The sequence below is a fragment of the Triplophysa rosa genome, linkage group LG25, assembly GCF_024868665.1.
Source record: "Triplophysa rosa linkage group LG25, Trosa_1v2, whole genome shotgun sequence".
NCBI classification, from domain to species: Eukaryota; Metazoa; Chordata; class Actinopteri; order Cypriniformes; family Nemacheilidae; genus Triplophysa; species Triplophysa rosa.
Genome location: NC_079914.1, coordinates 15006721 through 15023714, shown reverse-complemented (window position 1 = coordinate 15023714; position 16994 = coordinate 15006721). Strand labels below are relative to the sequence as shown.

The 16994-nt window shown below is 36.9% G+C and overlaps 4 protein-coding genes across 4 annotated transcripts; 1 reads left to right on the top strand and 3 right to left on the bottom strand.

The window, feature by feature from the left end:
• Positions 1 to 10: 10 nt before the first annotated feature.
• Positions 11 to 4427, bottom strand: zgc:171566. The gene is made up of 9 exons (XM_057326138.1): positions 4168 to 4427; positions 3866 to 3980; positions 3706 to 3756; positions 3296 to 3380; positions 3072 to 3210; positions 1669 to 1775; positions 1426 to 1516; positions 723 to 860; positions 11 to 551 (listed from the first exon to the last, which is right to left on the bottom strand). The coding sequence occupies exons 1-9, from the start codon at positions 4268 to 4270 to the stop codon at positions 430 to 432; spliced, it is 951 nt and encodes a 316-aa protein (XP_057182121.1). The 5' UTR covers positions 4271 to 4427; the 3' UTR covers positions 11 to 429.
• Positions 4428 to 5544: 1117 nt separating this feature from the next.
• LOC130549014 (natural killer cell receptor 2B4-like) lies at positions 5545 to 7296 on the bottom strand. Its single transcript, XM_057326140.1, has 4 exons — positions 7159 to 7296; positions 6761 to 7078; positions 6373 to 6666; positions 5545 to 6286 (listed from the first exon to the last, which is right to left on the bottom strand). The coding sequence occupies exons 1-4, from the start codon at positions 7205 to 7207 to the stop codon at positions 6150 to 6152; spliced, it is 798 nt and encodes a 265-aa protein (XP_057182123.1). The 5' UTR covers positions 7208 to 7296; the 3' UTR covers positions 5545 to 6149.
• A 1120-nt stretch (positions 7297 to 8416) lies between these two features.
• Positions 8417 to 12219, top strand: LOC130549010 (uncharacterized). The gene is made up of 6 exons (XM_057326137.1): positions 8417 to 8873; positions 9010 to 9336; positions 10091 to 10378; positions 10515 to 10658; positions 10830 to 10865; positions 10993 to 12219. The coding sequence occupies exons 1-6, from the start codon at positions 8834 to 8836 to the stop codon at positions 11349 to 11351; spliced, it is 1194 nt and encodes a 397-aa protein (XP_057182120.1). The 5' UTR covers positions 8417 to 8833; the 3' UTR covers positions 11352 to 12219.
• A 1403-nt stretch (positions 12220 to 13622) lies between these two features.
• On the bottom strand, positions 13623 to 15149 carry LOC130549012 (carcinoembryonic antigen-related cell adhesion molecule 3-like). Its single transcript, XM_057326139.1, has 4 exons — positions 14992 to 15149; positions 14415 to 14735; positions 14032 to 14325; positions 13623 to 13951 (listed from the first exon to the last, which is right to left on the bottom strand). The coding sequence occupies exons 1-4, from the start codon at positions 15053 to 15055 to the stop codon at positions 13779 to 13781; spliced, it is 852 nt and encodes a 283-aa protein (XP_057182122.1). The 5' UTR covers positions 15056 to 15149; the 3' UTR covers positions 13623 to 13778.
• Between the last annotated feature and the right edge of the window lie 1845 nt (positions 15150 to 16994).

Below are 16994 nucleotides of genomic sequence, written 5' to 3'. Positions count from 1 at the left end.
TTCCTAAACCGCAAAATCTCTTATAGCTAGAATGCATACAGTCATTCATTTTATGAAATAATGAAAATACACTCATTTAAATTGCGTTGTTCACCAGAACAAAATTTAAATCCATATTTTATTTTGCTATAATGTGCAAAGGAACAGAACATGATTGTAACACTGCATTGATCATGCTCATAAACCCTGTGAAAGATTATATGCATACAAGACACAATGTACAGTTTCTCAATTCCCAGAGATGGCACACGATAATATAACCTGAATTCATTCATTACGTTCTAGAGCATTTCACATAGAAACATCTAGAACCAACCTCTGGAGCTACAAAAAATATTAAAAAAAAATATTTTTGGTCACATTTCTTAAAATAAAATAAATGCTTTTAAAAAAGTTTCCTGTAATGACGAATACTGTGTGTAATGACACTTAATCGAAGTAGTAATTCTGCATGAAGATGCTGTTGAGGCCGTTGAAGATGGGCTGATAGTTGTAAATGAGAGCCTTTTCTTCCTCACTTTGAGAAGGAAAGCGATGATGGTTCTTCATTGCTAAAAACAACCAATACATTCACAATTGTGTTTGGTCCGATGTAAACATGGATAATGTGGTTAACATACAGATTTTAAAATGTTAGGAATAAAGGTTTATAAATTCAAGATTTAACACCACGAGGTCAAGAACTCATAACAAAACATTGCAGGTTTGTATGGTTGACCAACCTTCAGAGATGAAGATATGTGCCGTGTAGAACGCTGCTTTGATGGCCGAGAGCGTGTGCACCATACCGGCTTTTTCAATCCATTCAAAAGGGCTTTTCTCTGGATGCCACTGAACGGCGTAGAACGGGTACCGATACGCTACAGCACATAAAACACAATCACAAATAAGACAGAATGAACAAAGAGAATGCTACATTATATCTATTTACCTGCTAAACATGAAACCAAACTCTTCACTGGACGAAAATATAATCTAGTAAAAACTAGATCAGGAGATAAAACTCTGCATATGATATTTATTGATGTTTTAGAGAATCTTATTTTATATACACACAAGCATTTTGTCTTACTGCACTGACCTATTAATACAATTAAAAATATCAGTTAAAAAAGGAAAATATTACAAGTGTTCTTTCAGAGTAAGTCTCTTGAATATAAATTGAATATCTTACTTGATTTTTCAATATTGTCCTTGAAACAAACGATAGAACTATATTTTAAAGATCAGATTTTTTGCAGTGAGTAAACGCTTGGGGTCACCACATTTTGCTGTAATCATATTTGCATTTAAAGAGGAAAAACAGTTTATTGTGACTAGTACTGTGCTACTGTGCTAAGTTCACTAGAACACAGCATTATGGGGAAAATCCATTTAAATTGGAAGAGGCCACTATAAAACAAACATGTTGTGTGACATTCATACCCTCCATTGTAGATATGAAGTCTGTCTTGCCGTCTGTATTGGTGGTCAGGACTCTATAGAAACGCTTCAGCTTGGCATTGCCGCTGTAATTCTGAGAACAAAATTCACTTTTTAACAAACCATCACATCCTAAACTCAGACTGTGTTGCTGTTTTTTGTGGCAACGTTTGTTCTTTGTTCATTGTGTTGTATCTTTTCATTGTGCATTGTATTATTGTACTTAAGATTGAAATTTAGCCGTACCTGTAGTGACAAACTCCAGCTGTGGAAGTTAGACGTGATGTTTTCTTCTGCTAGTGACTGAAGGAGATCCTTTGGAAACCTTTTGAAGAGCCTGCTGTTTGGAGATCCTGAAAATATTACCAACAATAATAAACATGTTTATAGCGTCTGGAAATGGTCTTTGGTGTTTCTGGGACTGTTTTAACATGGTTTAGATCTTAGATTGTCATCAGATTGTATGTATGCGTGGTTACTAGTCTGAGTTTGGAAGAATGCTCCACCAGGAAGGAGTTGTGAAGGAGAATGAGCGGGAAAGCGATTTACTGCCCTTATGACAAGGCAATACAAGACGCCGCAGGGATCTTGATGGGGTGTAGGAGTGTGTGAAAGTATGCCGGTGCAGATCCAGTTATAGTCCTGTAGGCAAGCATTAGTGACTTGAAAAAGGAATGGTCCAAGCACCGATCCCTGAGGGATCCAAGTGATCATGTGGTGAGCAGTGGACAGCGAGCCCCTCCAGGATCTGCCGGAGAGGTAGGATTTGAACCAGCGGAGAGGAGCGCCTGAGATTCCTAGAGATGACAGGGTTGCTAGCAGTATCCGCAGAAAGGTCTAGCAGAATCAGGACCGAGGATTTAGATTGCGCCTTGGCTAGCGCTTCTGTGACCGATAGCAGTGTAGTCTCAGAGGAGTGGTTTGTTTTGAAGTCGGACTGCTTGTCATCCAGTAGTTTGTTCTGGGATATGTAGGAATACACTGCACTGAAAACTGCTCTTTCAAGTGTTTTCGCAATAAACGGGAGGAGAGAGACTGGTCTGTAACTGTCGGTAGTAGAGGGGTCCAATGTGGGTTTCTTCAGTAGGGGCGTGACCTGGGCCTGTTTGAATGTGGATGGAAAAGTGCCGGTGAGCAGGGAGGTGTTGATGATGTGTGTGAGTGTGCTGGATGTGGCCTGAAGGAGATGGGAGGGGATTGGGTCAAGGGGACAGGTGGTGGGGTGGCTGGAGAGAAGTCTGGTGACTTCAGTGTCAGTCAGTGGTGTGAAAGAGGAGAGTTCAATGTTTGAAGTAAGGGAGGTGTGTACCGAGGTCTGAGGTGCTGAGAATTGTTTGCTGATGGATGATGTTTTTGTATTTATAATTACATTTAGTATGCACAGTACACAGACGTATATTATTTAAAATGGATGATTAAAAACCCTAGTTTATAGTAATTTAGCTCTCATTCTATATATTTTTGTTCTGTATACAACATAATTATGTTGTAAAAGCAGGAAATCAAAAATTGTGCAAGAGCAGAAATTGTGCAAAGAAACTGTCATCACATTAGATAAGATTTTGTCTAGTAACTGTAGTTATGCAATCGTCCTGAACACATCCTTTCAGATAAACAACCACACCCGACGGTCATTTAGGGTAAATCACCTGGGCTGAAGGTCAGAGGTAAAGTGACGGCTTTGGTGTCGGTCAGTGTCAACAGGTTCTTGTTGCTGGTCAGGACTGTGAGCTGCTGGAAGCCCTGACAGGTTCCCCAGATGGGGAAATAATCTGAGGCGTCATTAGCCTGTCATGTTCAAAACACAATGAACATCAGCGTATCAGACATTCAGATTTGCTTGAACATTTATTAACATTACGGATTTATTTACTTTTATTGCAAGGTCATAGAAAATCTTCGCCAGTCTGGTGAACTGAGACTTCTCGATGTCAACGTTCCCGCCGGGCAGCAACAAACTGCAAAAGCAAAAAGAGTCAGAGTAAATACAAATGAAAGACTTCAAAACCTTATAATAAATAAAAACAATCACAACAATACATAATATTTTTCAAGTGATACTTATTTTATCATTATTAAAATATTAACTTTTAATATTCTTATATAATCCTATGATAATATTACAAATAAAAACGTACATAAAACAATATGAAAGTTAATATAAGAAATAATACAAGAAAAAAAATCTTAAAGATTTTAATACATCTTTTTAAACAAGTTATTTAAATAAAAATGTATAGCATAGAAGAAAATAGAAATCTTGTAAAACAAAATGTCACTCACCCGTTTATTGAGTTGAATAGTTTCACATACTCCTCCTCTGTTTGATTTATGCTGAAACACACACACCATTTATCCATTTGCATTATTGTTTAAATTGTTCATTTATTATTATTTTAAAGAGATTTTATAAGCAGGAAGTGTAATGTGTTTATCATCATACCGGATGGGCACAACCCTGGCACCAGCTGACTCCAGATGCTTCACATATGATGCTGCTATATAAGAAGATCCCTGTGCATGAGTGTCGTCATCCAAATTTTCCTGGGCTAAAATTCCTAAAAAAAAACATGCAGAAATATGATGGAGAGGCTGCAACCATATGCTGAACTCATGCGTTGCCATGACAATGCATTAAAGAGTTAAAAAATAATGACAAAATAAAAGATCACCCCAGAACATTCTAGCCAGTTCACAGTAAAAACATACAATATGAATTCGAATGGTTTCCATGTTTATGCTCACCGATGATGGGTCTGTAATTGAAATGACGCGCGCATGATGCTGGCGGGGTGAACGCGCAGAGAACGGCGGCGGACACCGCGAGGACAAACACCTGACGATACATCCACCTCTGGTGTCACAGCACACGAGCAAATTAAGCGAAGATACGCGATGTTCCCGTGAAGAAGACGATGTCAGCTCGACCGGAGATGTTACGCAAATCTGCCCACAGGACCCTGAAGCTTCTCGAGCGTCCGAAGGCGCGCGCACCGCAGATCTGACGCGCGGAATGTTGGTCTGCGTGTATAAGCGCGAGGAACTCATAAGCCAATGAGAACCTCCCCACCACCCTTTTAAGACTGCACCCCCACCCTCGTCAGAATTTTAACAAACTCTATTTTTCAATCACATCCACGTCAGTGATTGATTGATTGCCAAATGATGTATTGGTGAGTTCACGTTAATGCTTTTTAATCAAACTTTCTTTAACAAACGTAATGGGATTTTTTTGTTAAAGCGACGCCGACACTGAACCGATATATCGCCCCCAGAATCGATATCGTTTTGGTCATGTGACTGAGGATGACCGGTGGATGTTATCACGTGATTTATTTAAAGAACTCTTATTCTAAGAATAAAATGTCTTACTTTGTAACTAACTAAATACTAAACAAAAGGTTTAGTACGTGTTACCTTTAGCTATTTTTTGTAATAAACATGCTTTTTATTATTAAAGGGATAGCTCACCCAAAAATCATTTACTCACCCACAGGTTGTTCCAAACCTGTATAAATGTCTTTGTTCTGCTAAACACAAAGGAATATATGAAGAGTTTATTTCCAAAATGAGATAACCCCGTTTTTAAAATTTGTCCAAAATCATGTTTTTTTTATTGTGTATTCCAGTTAATATAAATCAAACTGCAGATGGTTTGTTTCGACTTAAGCCAAAATAACAACAACAAAATACAGCTAACTTACAACTTACCAAACAGATCTCATCCCCCATTTCCTGCCCTAGTAGGGAAAGTAAATACAATGGGAGTCAATGGGGGATGAGATCCGTTTGGTTACTGACATTCTTCTAAATATCTTTCTCTGTGTCCATCAGAAGAAAGACATTTATACAGGTTTGGAACAACCCGTGGGTGAGTAAATGACGACAGAATTTTCATTTTTGGGTGAACTACCCTTTAACGTTTCTAAATGACCTGCAAAGAATTATTTCGGCACGATGGCGCCCCCTTCCAGCGGCTCCGCGTGTTACATCGAGTTCATTAAAAAAATTATAATAATAAATATACAAATTTTAATATATACATTTTAATACAAATGTTGTAACTTATATTATTTTCATGAGTAATATAAAACGTGACTTATTGATCACAATTTTATTTGTATGCATGTTTAACGTACACGTTACAAATGATGTAAAAACAGTTTTAATAACGTTTTGTGGGCATTTTGATTCAAATATACCACTGTATCGTATATTTCGTGGACATACAGTGAACTAAAGTACATTTGCTGGTTATGTCTATGGTGTGACTGATGGTAAGGGACACTGTGAAAGTTCTTTTGAAGTCTTTCTTCCTGTGTGTTTGCAGGTTCAACAGTAAAGTGACACAGATGAAGGTCATTACTAAACCACATAAAAGAGAAATGATTTTGAAAGCACAATGTTGCTGAATGAGAATATGATTGCGATGCAAAAAAAAAAAAGTGTTAGTAGACATATGCCTGGTATATACGAGCCGCTTTCTTATTAGTAAGCAGCTGCAGGGCCTGATTTATGGCATATTTCTGTTATTTTTATCGGAAACAAAAGTGTCGTTTTAATTTTAATAACAACCCATGTGTTCATTTGAAATCACACGTGTGCTGTACGTGAGATGACGGCACATATCAGTGACCTTAAAAAAAACTAGTTTACAAACACAGATTTAGTTCCGTCGTGAAAATCTTAACCTTTGATTTAACAGGTCATCAATAAAGAATGAATGTCTATGTCTGTGCTGGCTTCTGTTCATCTCTTCTGGATCTGATGTCATAAACCAAAACAGCAACAGTAGCCACGCCCACCAGAGCTGAGACGACCAGCTGGATCACGGCTTCAGTGGAACCACAACAGCAGACACAGTCTGAGGTGATAAAAATACAATAACAGACATATAACAGCCGAAGACATATCTGATGTTGACAAAATGAGAAATTACAGCTGTCATACCTGAACATGTCTGACAGACATCAGTGATGTGTAGATGTTGTGTGTGGTTTGTGATGGGATTGTTGACGACACATCTGTATGTGTTTGTATCCTGATATTCCACCTCCAGAGGTAGAGAGAGTCTGATGTTGAGATCAGACACACTGATGCTGGACAATAAACTCTTTCCTTTGTACCAGGAGAGACTCACACGTGTCACATTCATCACTGAACACAACAACACACATTTCGAGACTGAAGACGATGGAGGATTCTGTGAACAGTAACTGGTGATGACAGGAACAGGTAGACGGGCTGAAAAAGAGCACATCGCCCATATAGCTGAAATTGTGCTACATTAAGGTGTTGGACATTGAAATTTGTACATAGTATAAGTAATATTACTCACCATTGACAGTAACGTTGTACGTTTTTCTTGCCACTTTATTTCCAATGATCTGCGCTTTATAGACTCCAGAGTCTGCGGGCGAGATGTTCTTGATGGTGAGAGATCCGGTCTTAAAGTCCAGCTCCATTCGGCCGCCCAATCTCTCGTTCCCTTCAGAGATGGTTCGGCTTGATACGTTGAGTTTAGCTATACAAGAATCTCCACACATCCACATGATCAAATCATCCTCCTGTATCTCAACAACATCAGTGTTTAAAGTGACAGAATCTCCCTCCATCACCGACACGACCTTCACTTCATCGGCGTCACCAAACACACCTGCAGAGAATATACATCAGAATACAACAGCGTTGTATTTTTACTCTGTTTTAAAACTTAAAATAAGATTTGCAATTTACCAGCAAGATGCCACAAGCACAAACTAAGCACAGCAAGCCCGTGGATCATTTTTACAGTATCAGCAGTTTTCTGAAGGTTCTGAGAAACAGTGCGAGGTGTGAATCCTCCCTCAACAAGAAGACTACCTCCCTCAGACACGTCACATCAACTGTGATTGCATACTACAGTTTTAGAAGAACTGTATTTTGTCATACAAGAAGTTTTTACATTTTAAAAGTGATAAAAATATAAACATAATGGAATAATAAGCGCATTTATATTATTAAAAACCGAGTAAAATTAAAAATCGAGTAAGCTTTTACATTAGGCGTAAGCATCTATCATGAAAATAAATAACAATGTTTATATAATTTTTTGGTTAAAAAGATCAATTATCCTGCATGTTAGAAATACATGCAAAATCTACAGTCATAAATGAATGAAAATGAATACTATATGATGAATAGTTTATCTATCAGTAAATCTGTATTGTGTATTAAACGGATGTATAAGGTTGATGTTAGGCAGGACCGGAAGCCCTTCACCCACACACTTTCTCTCGCACAAGCTGTTTGTCCACCCGACAGAGGAAGAAAACCACATTTGTTTGCACATCTGATGAAATGAGACCAAATGCGTTTCAATCTCATGCAGACACTGGAGGTCACGGTCTGTAAGATGGTTTGATAACATGACACAAACACACGGTGGTCTTCTGTTATTCTGGTTTTAATGATGCTTTAAAAAGTGACACAGTAGATCTACCATTTTTTTTTACCAAAATTGTTTGTTTATTTTATTTGTTTAAATAGTTCATCCTAGTAAAGAAGTCTAACATCTATTTATTATTAAACAATTTAGGGCTGTCTGAAATACCTCTTATACCCTTATACATATTGCATGTAGAGCACCCTTTGACGGAACAGCTCAATACAGACATACATGTACAGATTTATTTATTTTTATTTATTTATTTCGAACAAAATATATATATATATAAAACAGACACACACGGAGTCTATGTTGGCGTGTAACAAAAACAAAATACATAAAACATTGAATGACAGGAATCTGCAACAAAATTGAAGTAAGTCCGAAACGGAGCAGGATGACACAAAATTAGAAAAAAACTCAAAATATGAACTAACTAGCCGTTTTAAAACTGAAACTAAATTTCATTTTAAAGAGACCTTCTTGTATTTAGTATTTTATTAAAACCTGTTACTTCTATACTAGCATCTACATCAAGAAAAAAGGTTTGTAGAAAAGGGTCAAAACTCGAAGAATAAGTAGGCTACGCTGGCACATAAACAGAACAGACAAATTAAAACAATGAAACTTGTTTGACAAGTATGAATGACGATGTGAAACTTTTAAAGGCAGGGCTAAGATCAGATGTCTTTTATTGATGATACGAGACGCGCGGAAGAGGGCTGGGATTTAACTTTTGGAGTGTCCATTTTTTTTATTTGGACCGACGTCAACACCAGTAACGAATGGACCTCCATCAATTTAAACAAAGTATCGATCAGAAGTCGGTAGGATTTGGTCATATCAGTTAGATATAATGCGCTTTTTAATAGTCACGTTTTGATTGTTTTGACGATGAAGAGCTCACGGAACGCCAACAATGTGACAGTTTAATATCTACTGTGAACTTTATTTAACTACATCAAGTTACTTAACTACAGCAATATGACGATATCTGTTTTGTTTTTGTGCTTGTTTGTGGACGGTAAGTAGGCCTACTTTAAAATAATGCGTATTGGGAGTGCTTTCGCTTTCACGTGATCGTTGCGCAATATGGGTGGAATTCTTTAATACAAATTTATTTAGTATCAAGTTTATTAGACATCTGTTTGTGTCTGCAGGTGTGTTTGGTGTTGAAACAGTTTCAGGGATGGAAGGACAAAATGTCACTCTATACACTCATGGGTCGGACATACAGACAGCTGATCTGATTTTGTGGGTGTTTGTATCTAAAAGCACGCGTATAGCTCAAAACAACATAGCAGCTCGTAAGATCTCAATATATGATGACGTTCTTGACGGAAGATTCAGACACAGACTGATGCTGGACCGTCACACTGGATCTCTCACCATCACAAACATCAGAACCACAGACTCTGGACTTTATGCACTACAAATCGTCAGAGGAACGGACGTCAATTCAAGGAGCTTCAGTATTATTGTTTCTGGTGAGTATTTAGTCTCTTTTCATTGGTATTGCCATGGTTTAATGTCCACTAATCAGCGTTGGGTGTAACTAGTTACTAAGTAATTAGTTACTATAATTTCATTACTTTCCCTATTTTTTCTGTAATTTAATTACAGTTACTTCTGATGTAATTAAACTAAATACTGTGTGTAATACTGTATATGTGTGTGCAATAGTGTAATTGACATCAAGATTTAAAATCTGTGCTTTAATGTATAATTCTCACATTTGTAATACTTTGGTCAGTTAATAATACTACTTTATGTCGTTTTAAATTACTTATTTGAATGAATTAAAAGAGCTGTTTCGTGTCTATCCTTGAATCACTTAAATAATCAAGATTGATATAGGATATAGAAAGTAATTAGTAATAAAATACTTTTTGGAGAGAGTGATTTGTAAAGTAATCTCATTACACTATTGAATATGTAATTAGTAACTAGTAATAAATTACTTTTTCAGAGTAACTTGCCCAACAGACACTAATACATATTAAAGTCAAATGCCAAGTTTCCTTGGAGACAAACGTTGCCGAACTATCGGGTTTCTATAACAAATGGAAGTATGATCCCAGATTAGTTCTTGAAAGCCAGTTATACAGTAGGGACAAAATAACAACGCAGGTTAAATTACAGGACAGTGACTTGTTCAAATTAGCAACCAAAATATTACAAAAATTATTATAGGAAATGCTTTTCCGATCTTTTACCTGTATCTTTTCTTATGTTTTTCAGCTCATCTGCCTTTTCCTCACATCACCAGCGACTGTCCACAAAACTCTTCATCGATCTCAAAATGTGTGTTGTTGTGTTCAGTGATGAATGTGACACGTGTGAGTCTCTCCTGGTACAAAGGAAAGAGTTTATTGTCCAGCATCAGTGTGTCTGATCTCAACATCAGACTCTCTCTACCTCTGGAGGTGGAATATCAGGACACAAACACATACAGATGTGTCGTCAACAATCCCATCTCAAACCACACACAACATCTCAACATCACTCAACTCTGTCACAAGTGTTCAGGTGAGTCTGATTTGTTTGGTTGACTTAATACCACTTGATGATACACGTACATTATTTTGCAGTGACCTTGGATTTAGTTTAGATGTTTTGTTGACATGTACTCATACGTGTCTGATCTATTGTTTTTTTCTGATAGAGTTCTCAGGTGTGGGTGAAGAACAGGTCCTACTTTCACAGCTTACAGTCCTGATGGGTTCTCTTGTTGTTGCTGCTCTTGTGGTCGGTGCTGCAGGGATGATCTTCTGCATCTACAAGAGATTGAAAAAAACAGATCAACATGGCAAGTATTACCTTATTGATGTAGTAAACATGAAAGAACATATAAGCATTACTGTGTTAATGTAAACATTTAAAATTTGTTTTTGTACCATGCAAGTAAAATATAAAAAAAGATATATTTTATTGTTTAGTATTTTTAATATAAGCCCTAATTATTTCTATTTTCAAACAGGCCTGGCTTCTGGAGAAGAAAATATAAAGCTAAATGGTAATATACTGTAAACATTTATTTTTGGATGATTTTAATTTACTGTTGAACAATGTAACAGGTTAAAATGTCAAAGTGTTGCAGTGTGTATGCGGCGTCTAAGTTACTGTCTGTATTTTTTCTCCAGGTAAAAGGAAGACAGAAACAGATGGAGTAAAGTACATCAAAGTGAAAGCAGGAGAACCTGTCCAACTGGACACTGGCGTTACAGACATACAAAGATTTGATCTGATACAGTGGAAGTTTGGGAAATTAGGTGACGCCACTAGCCCATTCATTCCCATAAGTCGAATAAATAAAAACAATGAAGAATTACAAAAAAATGATGTCATTGAGAAATTGGGAGACAGACTGAATGTTATTGGAGAGACTAGATCTATAACCATTGAGAACAGCAAAACCACAGACACTGGACTTTATAAACTCGAAATCGACAGCACCACAGATCAGATCTGCAAGTCTTTCTTTGTTACTGTCAGCGAGTAGTTTAAGTCTTTGTTAATGTAATAGTCAATCATGTTTGTTATTATATCACTGCGGTGTACACAGCTTGCTGTGATATTAACATGAGATTTGCCAAAACTTGCACATAATTGTCGAAATCAAATTGGTAAACTGACCGATTGTGAATGTCTGATCATTGCAGCTGATCACAAGTCCAATGGTGTGGTTTGATGTAACACAAAAACACATAAAATGTCATCCCACAATGCATCAGCAATGACATTAATGGTTAAAATAATACTGCGCAGGACACTACAGTGCAATGGATTAACATTTATGCATTTGTCTTTTATCAGTATGTGTGTTCCCTCAAACCCACAACCTTTGCATTTGTGCACCTATTGATGTCGAGGTTTTAAGTGAAGTATTTCGTAGTTTGGCTTTAACTAATGTAGATATACATTTTAATGTACTCCAAATATGATATACTTGTGCTATTCTTTTCATTATATAACTATATAATTGTAAAAGTTAACTGTTAAATTGTTAACTATATAATTGTAATATGGCAGGTTCTGTCATTCATATCAACACTTGTTATTTATAATAACAAATGTTTGGGCTTTGGAAGCAATGTGCGTGCTATACAGATGTCATTTTGTAATTGTTTTAACTTGTTACATTTTTAAAACAAATTTCTAATCTGATTGTAATGTACAGACTGATCTGTTTTTATAAACAAACTTAAGCTTACCACCTTGTTTCTCTGTCTGACATGTGTGTCACTGTACATTTAAAGACATAAAACAACAGTAAAGCAGGCAAATGTTATGACAAGTAACACCGAATTCAGAGAAACTGAGGACTCGACTCAACAAGCATCCTCTCACTGTCTAATCTCTACTGCCCCCTAGTGGACAAACAAAGTGTAACTTCAGCCTACTTGCAGTAAAATGTCCAGTAACAGTGTGTAACGCCTTATCGTGTTATATATATGTTTGCTTAATGAATGATCTGGGTCGACTTTTGATACAACCTGTTAAATATTCATTTATTTTTAACATCAGATTTTGTTGGTTAAAAGGTTTTGAAATGCTAAAATGATCTAGATTTGCTGGTGTACATCTAGATGTTTTTGATTCAACTTTACACTACAAAAGCTATCATAAAACACGGAACGACAGCCGCCATAAACTCTCACCTTTGAATAACTAGATGGAAATTAGATTTTGAGTGCAATTATTCGGTAACTTCACACTTAATTTGGACATTTTGTTTCAACTGAGCTGAGCCCGTGATTTGTTCGGCTTCCTCTCTACAGCCACCTCCGGTTAATGATTGACAGGGGGTTTGACCAATAACTGCGCCGGAGGAGGCGGGATCTACAGAGAGTGGTCAAAGCGATAAACACACACGTACAGTACGTTGAAGAGACAATTTCATAAACATCTATTGATTTTATATCAGGCTAATGTTACGTGTGTTTTCTATTATTTAATCCTAAAGCTAATTGTCACATAAAAAACATTATTTATGAGTCACTATTTGCATCTAGTAAGGTCCAGTAAAACGTCCAACTGCTTCAAGTGTGTGGTCGTGGTATTTTAAATTAGTGAGAGCATTTGGCCCACAAAATACAATACAGATACGAAAATACGAAATACAAATTCTGTCCGCATTTATTTATCCTTGCGTGGTTGTAAACCGGTATGTGACTCTTTCTTCTGTGAAACACAAGAGAAGATATTTTGAGAAATGTCTCAGTGGTTTTGTGTTCAGACAATGACAGTCAATGGGGTTCAGTGTTGCTTGGTTAATTCCATATGCTTCAAAATATCTTCTTTTGTGTTCGGCAGAAGAAGGTTTGACATGACATGAGGATGAATAAATGATGAAAGAATTTTTATTTTTTAAACTACCCTTTAACTCTATAGTGATGATACTGTTAATGCTGCTCTAATTCTTCAGAAGTCACAGTTTTTTTATTTCCTGTCTGAGCACACAGAGAGCGACAGACCACATGGACAGAAAGAGAAAAACAGGTTGAAAATATGATGAGCTTTGCAGTTCTGTGTGTCATCTTAGGTTTGTGGTGTATACATCTCCTGCCTAATACTGCCACACAAATGTAAATGATCTCTTAATGTAATGTAGCGTCATTAAGGTTTTTTATTTGTTTATTTTTATCTTGTTTACTTTTTTTTGCTTTTACTGCTATATTGTGAGAGAGCGACGTAATAACCTGCTTGTCTGTTTCTTTCTAGAATGGGAATATGTTTATTGACCATTCACCTGCTTCATTGCCATATCAATATAAAACAAATAACAATATTTTCAGAAAACGAAAATACTTTGTATATCATTTATATTTATTCATTTAGCAAATGCTTTTATGTAAAGCGACTTACAAATAATAAAACATTCAACACTGTTTCCATTTTATAAAAAGAGCTAGTTTTAAAGCCTATATCAGCGTTTGACTGATGTTTGATCTTTTTCGTTCTCTTCAGCTCTTCTGGATCTGATGTCATGAACCAGAACAATAGAAGCAGCTACAGCAGCCACGCCCACTAGACCAGAGATGACCAATCGGATCACAGCTTCAAGAGTATCACAGCTCGACATGTAATAGTTGACACAATCTGATGAAAAGAACTTGCTCATTTTCAGCTTTAAAGAAACAAAACTGTCATGTGTTTATCCAGATTCACATGTGACTCACCTGAACACGTGTGACAGACATCATTGATGTTGAGATGTTGTGTGTGGTTTGTGATGGGATTGTTGATGACACATCTGTATGTGTTTGTGTCCTGATTTTCCACCTCCAGAGGTAGAGAGAGTCTGATGTTGAGATCAGACACACTGATGCTGGACAATAAACTCTTTCCTTTGTACCAGGAGAGACTCACATGTGTCACATTCATCACTGAACACAACAACACACATTTTAACACTGAAGATGATGAAGAGTTTTGTGGACAGTAACTGGTGATGACAGGAACAGTCAGACGAGCTAAAAAACAACACAAAAAATCTGAAAGTGAAAAGTGAAAGTTCATCTGTAGGTGTTTGTGTTTCGTGAGTCTGTATAATTTTACGCACCATAAACAGTGACGCTGAACGTTTTCCTTGCCACTTTATTTCCAATGATCTGCACTTTATAGAGTCCAGAGTCTGTGATGGAGATGTTTGTGATGGTGAGAGATCCCGTCTGATCGAGTTTAAGCCTCTCACTTAATCCTTCAGATGCGAAGATGATTTTAGTTGATCTGTTCACGTCTGCTATACGAACGTCTTCAGATCCAAACCACCACAGTATCAGATCATCTCTCTGTATTTCAGAAACATCAGTGTGTAAAGTGACATTTTCTCCTTCCATCACCGACAGTGACTTCATCTCATCCATCTCTACACCAAACACACCTGAAGAACAAAAGCAGAAACGAAGCAAAATATAACTTACATACATCCATTTAAATGGAACATTGTTGGGGGTAGATAAAATCTTACCCGTAAAAGTGGTATAAAATATAATTTATTCATGTTCAGAAAAGTGTTTCTCAAACTGGATTGCTGAGGCACAAATTTCATTTGGTGATACCAGTAAATGCAAATCTGACTGATATACTGTAAATAAAAGCTTTTTATTTTTTTCTAAAGTAAATAGACTTTAACTTACAAACGAAGAACCACACGCGCAAACCGAATAGAGCAAAGTCTTGAGCCATCGCTTGATTCAACATCACTCGAAACGTGTCACACTGACCAGATGTTGCTTGCAAATCTTCTCTCGACAGGATGCATACGCTGCCTGAGGTTACATTTTTGTTAGTCCAGCACTGCCCTAGAAATCTTACGAAATACCTGATAAAGTTTTTGTAGATCATAACAGAGACCACAACAGGTTTCACTTTGACTCATTCTTACGGCGCAGTTATAATGAATCACATTCAGTCGTTAAATGTCACACACTGAGGTGTTGCAATGATCTGATTTAATACAACGCAAATGTATTTGTTTTCCTAATATTTAGTGGGGATTAAGACACTTGAAATATGAAATATATCACATTGTGGAATATTATATATTGCAACATTACATATTACATTACCACTCAAAATAAGTATTGAAATTATAGCCTACTTATTTTTATGTTGATTTATCATATTCTTGCCTTTTAAGTGAATAACATGTTATAGACTGTTCTACACAAAACGTTCCTTCTGCGCCATTATTGATTAAGTCTTTAGAGATTATTTGCTTTCCTTGTTGTACCCAAGTATAGTAAACTTCTTTATGTATTACATAAAATACTTCCAACTGAATCTGTCACAGGTCACCACCTATCAGCATGAACTTCTTGTGGCTGTTGAATCAAAGAGAATTATAGATTGATATAAATGGCATACAGGCCCCTAGACCAGTCCTAAATCTAAATGTAACACTGACCCTAAACCAAATGATGCAGTCTGATTGGTTGAGAGAAATGTAGTATTATGGCATAGTGAAATAACACTGATGCCTTTTAAAGCAGATATGGTGGGCGATTTAAACTTCACAAAATGTAAGGAAATTTTGTCTTTATGTTAAAATAGTGTTTTGAGATTTAAGAGTGTAGTGTAAGATAGTTTAGTGTGTAGGAATGTATGTTTAATATTAGCTTCATATACGGCTTTGTAAAATACCAAGCAACACAAAAGAAAGAACGCAATACTTTAAATAAGTTAGAAATAGACAACGTTTGACAAATTTTCGCAACTGATCATTAAATCCTTGGTGTTTCGAGTCAGATCCATGGGCGTGGCTTGTTGGTTTTGACTAGATCCACCGCTGTCAAGGTAAACATTTCTCCAGGCTGTGGGAGTCCCCTTCAAAGAACTTACTTCCAAACTCAAGTAGGGGTCTCTGCAGGTCGGAGAAATGGGCGTGCCAAAATGTGGGGGCGTGCCGAAAGGTTTTTCGTTGGTCAAAGGTGCTCTTCCTTGGCATACCACACACGTCATTTCTTTTAAACAGGAAGAAGGTCGCTGTAAGGTGTGTAATGCAAAGTTTGCAAACTTGTGAATTTGTGAACATAAGCCCTTAAAAATAAATTGCTTAATAATAAATCACAGAAGGTAACTATAGCTCTCACGACACACCGCTTGTTCTAATCCAGTGCGGACAAAATTTAAAATGATAACGGGTTCTAATGCGCTTCTAACGACTCGTGTCGCATCGCGCCGGTCGCGTCCGGTGTAGACGCGGTGTTCCTCTTTTAGAAGCAGCTGTCGTTATTTTTATCAGTATTTCGGTCTTTCTGCATGTTTTTGTTTATATGTAGGCTACTAAATCATAGTTGTACTAAAACGGTAGAAATGCCTTTTACTAGACAGCTATGCTGTTGCTATTATATCCAGGGGCGGTCCTAGACCATTTGGTGCCCTAGGCGAGCTTGACTGCCTTCCCCACGAGAAAAGAACTCATGTCCAAAGAAGTTTAATTGATTTTTTATGTCAAAGTATTGTTGTAGATAGAGGGATGGCAAAAACTGTTGAAAAAAATAAATAGACATTATAATTTTAATTATATATTTTTTTCTCGCCGCATATTTGGCGCCCCTCACTAGATGGCGCCCTAGGCAAGCGCCCATGTCGCCTGTAGGAAGGACCGCCACTGATTATATCATAACACCAAGGAAAG

Coding starts and splice junctions, on each gene's coding strand:
- zgc:171566 (XM_057326138.1), bottom strand. CDS start 4,270: ATGTATCGTCAGGTGTTTGTCCTCGCGGTGTCCGCCGCCGTTCTCTGC. Junction 3,211..3,295: donor TCTATGACCTTGCAATAAAA/GTAAATAAATCC, acceptor TGAACATGACAG/GCTAATGACGCCTCAGATTA. Junction 1,517..1,668: donor GCTGGAGTTTGTCACTACAG/GTACGGCTAAAT, acceptor TTTTGTTCTCAG/AATTACAGCGGCAATGCCAA.
- LOC130549014 (XM_057326140.1), bottom strand. CDS start 7,207: ATGATCCACGGGCTTGCTGTGCTTAGTTTGTGCTTGTGGCATCTTGCT. Junction 7,079..7,158: donor GTGCTTGTGGCATCTTGCTG/GTAAATTGCAAA, acceptor TATTCTCTGCAG/GTGTGTTTGGTGACGCCGAT. Junction 6,667..6,760: donor GTACAACGTTACTGTCAATG/GTGAGTAATATT, acceptor GCTCTTTTTCAG/CCCGTCTACCTGTTCCTGTC.
- LOC130549010 (XM_057326137.1), top strand. CDS start 8,834: ATGACGATATCTGTTTTGTTTTTGTGCTTGTTTGTGGACG. Junction 8,874..9,009: donor TTTGTGCTTGTTTGTGGACG/GTAAGTAGGCCT, acceptor TTGTGTCTGCAG/GTGTGTTTGGTGTTGAAACA. Junction 9,337..10,090: donor CTTCAGTATTATTGTTTCTG/GTGAGTATTTAG, acceptor TATGTTTTTCAG/CTCATCTGCCTTTTCCTCAC.
- LOC130549012 (XM_057326139.1), bottom strand. CDS start 15,055: ATGTTGAATCAAGCGATGGCTCAAGACTTTGCTCTATTCGGTTTGCGC. Junction 14,326..14,414: donor GTTCAGCGTCACTGTTTATG/GTGCGTAAAATT, acceptor GTTGTTTTTTAG/CTCGTCTGACTGTTCCTGTC. Junction 13,952..14,031: donor TGTCTGTCACACGTGTTCAG/GTGAGTCACATG, acceptor TCTTTTCATCAG/ATTGTGTCAACTATTACATG.